The sequence below is a fragment of the Acomys russatus genome, chromosome 10 (assembly GCF_903995435.1).
Source record: "Acomys russatus chromosome 10, mAcoRus1.1, whole genome shotgun sequence".
NCBI classification, from domain to species: domain Eukaryota; kingdom Metazoa; phylum Chordata; class Mammalia; order Rodentia; family Muridae; genus Acomys; species Acomys russatus.
In genome coordinates, this window is record NC_067146.1 from 5,891,377 (window position 1) to 5,898,297 (window position 6,921).

Genomic DNA, 6,921 nt, shown 5'->3' on the forward strand with positions numbered 1-6,921 from the left:
AACTCTGTATGACTAGACAAAGCTTCATCTGACTACACCATATGCGGTCCATAGTTTTCCTACAGAGAGCTGCAGTATTATCAGCGGTCAAGATGCAGACTAGAAGCACTTTGGAACTGTTTGCTCAGAAGGAAAGAAAAAAAAAAAAAAAGTAAATGCTGATGAACGTTTCCAGTTGAAGGGACTGTGGGAAGCCATGAGACTAAGCAAGGCTACTCAAGCCTTCCACCAAGTAGAGGCCTGGTTCACTCCCAGGAGAGGCCAGCCTGCTGTCTATGTTTTCTAAGAGGACTATCACACAATAGTTGGCATTCCAAATGGAGGCGGCCAGCAAGATTACAAGCATGCGTAGTTATACACATAGGCAGGCTGTGTTCTTCTTGCTGATTCTTCTGGACACCTCCCTAGCTCTTGTGTGTGCACATGCTCACACACACTGACGACTTAACAAGAGCAAACACCTTGGCCAGTTATGAGGGAAAAAATGGCTCTCCTTTCATGTGGATTAACACCTTGACGCTATTTTCCTTTTCTCTCTTTCTTTTAAATTGCAGCAGAATCAAAGAAGAAGAAAAAGGAAGGCAAGAAACAGGAGAAGATGCTGGATTAAAAGATGCCACCTTCTGTGGACCGGAAAAGGACATCAGCAAACAGGACCAGTTAACTATCACATTTATACCTACTGTAGGCTTTTTATTCAACAGTTATCTGTAGCTTAAGTACATGATAGGCAAAAACAAAAGAATTTTTTTGCAGTAGCATTTTTTAAAAAATATATACCATAGTACCAGTAGGGGCTTATAATAAAGCACTGTAATACTATTTAGGAAGTTGAGCTGTAGTACATGATTGGTGGTAGGATTGAGGTAAGATTTTTTTTTGAAGTTATGTGATGTTGATGTTTCACATTCAATTTTTTTTTTCATTTCCCCCCTTGGGCAGCAATTTAAAAGTTACAACCATGTAAACTACATCTCTTGTTGGATAGACTTCACCTAGACTTTTCCCCCCAATTGAGGAAAATATGTACTAAACAAAGCAGCAATAAAATATAATTGTTCTATTGGAGAGAAACACATTGTTTTCTGCTAGTGGGTGTTTTCTTTAAAAATTATCCAATTGAGAGAAGAAGAAAGGCAGAACAATAACGTAAGACAGTGTTGATTTTGTTTTTTTAAGAAAAGCATTAAAACATGAAATTCTTTCCCTTTCACTTCTTGATGAAATTATTGTTCCATCTGAGGAAAAGAATCTAGGAAAATAAATCAAAGCAATGCTGAATAAAAGGTGCTCTGTGTGCAATAATTTCATATCGTAATTTTTCTTTGTCACTGTGCTGTGAGAGGCGTCATCATATAGGCTAGTTAAGTTCCTCATGGACACAGGTGTTACTCAAATGTATTTCCTTCTTTTTTTCTTTTCTTTCGTGTTTTGGTAAATCCTACAGGCTGAGCACCCCTAAACACCAAATCTGACATGTTTCAAAGCCCCGGAAGTTTTGTGCACAGACATGACCTCACACATGAAAAATTCCACTCTGGGCCCTAGGGAAGGCTCCGAGTCAAATGCAGGCACAAGGCACAGAGAAACGTAGTGCCTAACTTACCTGGGATTGTGTGTGTCAGGTATGTAAGAAACAAATCAAGTCAACGTTTAGCATCAGGTCCCATCCCTGAGACACCTCATTGTGGGGTGCCAAATTACAAAGCTAAGAAAGAAAATCAAATCTTGGTGGCCCTCATTTCAAGCAATTTAGATAAAGGACTCTGGACTTACACCAGTGTTGAGCGTTTGATTATGGAATTCAACAATTTTCAATAAAGTTCCAAATTAACATAGTGTCTGATGCAAAAGGACTCATCTATTGGATGAGTTTGGGCTAGCATGATACAAAACACATCAAGACCCCAGGGAAAAAAATACACACTGATAGTTTACACTTAGTTTCCAGAAAGCAAGAATTTCCACTCTGTTACGTACCACAAATGCGAAAGAACTTGAGAGCTTCCTTCTCTGCTGACCTTAACGTGCAGTCATGAGAAACAAAGTCTCCAGAAAGTTGTTCAGTGTGACTACAAAGTCTTGACAGAGTCACCACTCACCCTAAGATAATAATATTAAGTGAGAACACACTTATCTACTAAGACGATTACAATCCCAGCTTCAGTGGTGGTAGCTCTGCACATCATGGGGGTGGCCACAAACAGTTAATTATGTGTGGCTGTGATGATGTAACCACAGGTATCCACAGCTAAACTGTGCTGGCCATCTTGTCCAAGAGGTCACCTGAGCTAGGAGTACCGACAGGTCCATTTCAGCCCCCAACACAAAGCCAGCTGCTGGTGTGGGATTTAAAAAGGATAAACTTGTAGGCATCTTTGATATTGGTGCTTAATAAAATCAGAGTACCCTGTAAAGTGCTACTGACAGGAACATGAATAGTAAATGTAGTCCTTTTATGTGTTGGCCTTAATAGGAAAAGGTACTCACGAGGATGGATGAAGAAGAGGATGGAAAGACAGTGTCTCAAGTGGGGTTTTGACAGCAAAAGGGCAGGATGATGAAAGAGTCTGCGGCAAATTCTGTTAGGCTCCGGACTAATGCTGTTGCTCACCGTCATGTATGCGAAAGCAACAGGGCATGAATCAATAATGAATTAAGGTGAACTGGAACAGAATATCCCAAGGGAAAAACAGCCCTGTAAGCAGCCCCAGAGCACTCCTTTAGTTGCAACAAGGCAGGAATTCAAGCATGCAGGATTCTCTGCCACGTAAGCCAGGACTTTCAGGATATTATATAATAGATCCAGGATTCACCATGGGGAAAATGGCATTGCGATACTAATTACCTCGACAAAGGATGTAATATTTAACTTTCCTCAAATCTTGAAAAATTTGAATACACACAGAAGCACTGAAGTGGTATAAGAAGCTGGCCATTTCCCAAATTAGCGGTGCTCACACATAGGAAAAGATCAGACTGTCACTCACTGTATACAGTGCCAAGAACATGCCCTCTCCCCAAGTGTCTTTATCCATCTTTATCAATGATATTTAAACGTTCATTGTTAACTGAAAGATAGGAAGAGAAATGCAAGGAAGCTGTCTTCATTTCCTCAACCCGTAAAGAAGTGATTTTCATTCTATAATACAAAGCCGCTTTGCCAGAGCCCTGGTTAAAATACAACTTCCCATAGAACAGAAAGGTTTTCCTGCTCAGTGTGTTGTACAGATCCTCCAACTGTGCAGGTGATCTCAAGCACTTGATACTGTTACCTACAGGTTGACATCAGTTATTGCAAAAAACACTGGCACTCTATACAGACCCAGAATGATTTCACATCTTGTTACCTCTGTTGGAGAGTAACATAACAGTACATTTATCGCTGAGTTTCCCCCCAAAAAGATTAGCAAATATGTAGGTGAAGAGGCAGGTGTAGGCCACAGCTGTATCTTTGGAATTAAGTTCTTGCCACCTATCTGGTTTTCTCTGTGTATCTCTGTCTCTGTCTGTCTGTCTGTCTCTGTCTGTCTGTCTGTCTGTCTTTCTCTCTCTCTCTCTGTATGGTGTGTGGGTGTGTTTGTGCTTTTTTTTTTTTTTTTGTCACTGCCCTCCCTTCCTTCTTTTATCTTTATGCTTACAAGAAGCAAATATTGTTTTTGGTTATGGTATGACCCTTTATGAAATGTCCTCCAGATACACTGCTCTTGTGTGGCAAACCTGTAGCCAAAATAGAGAGAACACTCTCAGACTCAAATACTTTACTTTGCATCTTCTACTGGGGCTTAACTTGAATTCCACACAATAGTCTTTCTGACACATCTCCAAGAATCATGGGATCTGCCTAGTCATGACAAGTGTCAAATCTGCTTATATCAAACGAGGCTCCACCTTTTAATGAGGAAACTATTTGAATCTTCATTGAAGACACAGCTAAAGAGGGAAGATGAAAATCTCCAACTGCCACACATGTTGAAAATAAAACACAAATGAGCTTGTATTATATCAAGCCATCTTTCAAATGTCAGGGATATAATATAGCTAATTTATTATTTACTTTAGAGGGAACTTGGTTACAAATCCCAGGTCTTGAGACTCAGAAAAATTAACTGTGAAGAATGAACACAAAATTGAACATTAGAACTTGTGAACAATCGTCTATATATTTTCACTTTCACTCACAAAAACTGCATCACCAGAAGGCAAGTGGATATAATTCTTATAATTAGTGGCTCAGAATTATTGGGACTGTGTTTTTAAATTGCCAACATCACACACTGAGTATTATTACTAAGTACATAGTACTGGACATCATTGTAGAGGAGAGGAAGAACCTTGTGTGTCTCTCAAGTAAAGGGAACAGGTAGATGTGCTCTATCACATATATATATATATATATATATATATATATATATATATATACACATATATATCTGTGTATTTCTTTGTCTGTATGTCTATATCTATCACTATCATATCTATCTATCTATCTATCTATCTATCTATCTACCTATCTATCATCTCTCAATCCTATATCTATCTATCAATCATCTATATATGTATCTATCTATCATGGTGCTCATTAGGATCAAGTCAGTTCTATCTAATGATAACGAATTATTATTCTTTGAAAAACCTCTTTGAAAAGAATGATGACAGTTTGTGTATGAGCAGGACACATCAGTGAACCACTGAGATTTCATATAGTAAACAGTAAAGATCTACAAAAGAATTATCTAATTTGTCCCACAGAGGAAACCTCTAGTACTGTTAACTTTTGGCACATGACAGCAGTTCCATCAATTGCTCTGAGGCTGCCATCATTTATCACACACTTGTTTAGATTTGCACATTTATTTTTCATGATGTACTGTATACCAGAAGTACGTGTTCTTTCCAAACTATGAGCTCACATTAGCTGGATTTTATAAATGACGTAGACAACTACAGTATGTAGTGGTTGGTGACATTGGTGACCTCATGAGTTACTCTGTGACACAGTCACAGGGTTGACATTTCTATGCCGTGTGAAATGAAGTGCTATATTTAACAAGTAAACAGAAACATTGCTTGTGTGGTCTTTTTCTAGGGTTGGCAGGGCAGATAGCTCAGCGAATAGCTTGCCTACCCTTGGCCTGATAAATGATGCTCTTTTCCTGCGAGGTGAAGGGACTCGCTTCAATCAAAGCCTCAGCAGCATTCTAGGTTTCAACTGTTTTAGTTGAAGAGGAGAAAGCCTACAGTTGAGTTTCTTACTAGTCTATACTAGATGTTTACCAATCTTACAGCCAGTATCAAATGAGGGATAATAAATAGCTATTTGGAGGTATTAAAGGAAATAGGACTGGATTAATGCCATCACTCTAATAGTCTATATTCTAATAGCAGAAATTTTTGAGTCCTTTTTGTCTACATTAAGATGTCTAACAAGATAAAGCATTTGCTTTGAGTAGCATTTGACTTGAGTTTGCAATCATTAAATAAAGAAACATAACCTAAGATAAAAAAGTTGAATTCACACATTCTGATAAGTATATTCCCATGAAGAAATCTAAATGAGATCATTTTCTTTTTTATAATTATTTATTTATTTAGCCTTTGAGTTTGTTTTTAATTTATTCACTTTACATGCCAATTGTAGCTCACTCCCTCATCTCCTTCTGGTCCCACCCTCCCTCCTTCATCTCCCTCCCCCTCCCCTTAGTCCTCAGAAAGGGAGAAGCCCTCCTCCCCTATTATCTGACCCCAGCCTATCAAGTCTCCTCTGGACTGTCTGCATCCTTTTCCTCTGTGGCCTGGCAAGGCTGCCCTGCCAGGGAGAAGAGCATCAATGAGTGGGCACCAGAGTCTATGTCAGAGGTAGCCCTCACTTCTCATACTAGGGGACCCACATGGAGACGGCGCTGCCTGTCTACTACATCATAGCAGGGGTCTAGGTCCTCACCATGCATGGTTTTTGGTTGGTGCACCAGTCTCTGCAGCCTCCCCCACTCCTCCACCCTCCGCCCACCCCGCTGCCCAGATTTGTTGGCTCCATTGGTCTCTTTGTGGAGCTGAGATTGTTTTGTTTTAAGAAGTATACCTCCAAAGTCTTTTGAACAAAAAATAATCTTAATGGTACAAATTAACTCCTGAAAAATCTCCTTGAGTGTATTTCTGCTTCTAAGCATGGCTCATACATGCATTCTCATAGGAAGCTATTCTAACTCAATTTCATTAAATAATGCATGCATTCATTTATTCTGCATATTTGTTAAATGTTAAACACTGTTAGAGATGTGGGGAATTCACCAAAGAACAAAATGTCAAGCATCTTGGTATTGAGGAAATTGGTACTCCTATGGGGGAAAAACACTGAATGATGCTGCAGTTTATTGCCTTGCAACATAACAGTTCATGTGTTAAAGTGTGGCCATTGTATACCTGATTGTTTGCTGTGATTGTCCCATTGTTTCCTGAGACTTTTGTCTCATTGGATGCTAGCGTGAGGAGCTGAGTGTCCATCATGGCTCATTCATGTAACTTCTTACAGAAACAGATAAAGACTCTTTAGGTGAGGTGCTGGATGCATAGTAATCTCAGTACTTAACAGTTTTCATATACCATTAGCTTTCCAAAACTATAGCCATCAAAATGACCGGTCTTTTTACATGGCCACACACGGAACTCCAAAGTTCAACTCTGAAATTCACCAAGTCTTGTAAGGACTCAACCCAGGATCTGGCCACCTTTTAACCCAAAACATAGTGGACTTAGAATCCCAGATGCTATGGACAGAATCAAAAAGTTAATTTAGAGTCACAACATACTGGGGCCATATTTGGGGATGGTGTGTGTGTGTGTGTGTGTGTGTGTGTGTGTGTGTGTGTGTGTGTGTGTGTGTGTGTGTCCAATAGAGAAAAACAAGACAGTCAAAAGCAG

At 39.4% G+C, this 6,921-nt stretch overlaps 1 protein-coding gene across 1 annotated transcript in view; it reads left to right on the plus strand.

Moving 5' to 3' along the window:
* The window catches only part of Ptn (pleiotrophin), a 91,584-nt gene extending 90,521 nt beyond the window's left edge, over positions 1–1,063 (plus strand). The window contains exon 5 of the mRNA XM_051151730.1: positions 555–1,063. Coding sequence (XP_051007687.1) covers positions 555–610 — 56 coding nt within the window. The 3' untranslated portion in view covers positions 611–1,063. The remainder of the gene's footprint in view (positions 1–554) is intronic.
* Positions 1,064–6,921: the final 5,858 nt, after the last annotated feature.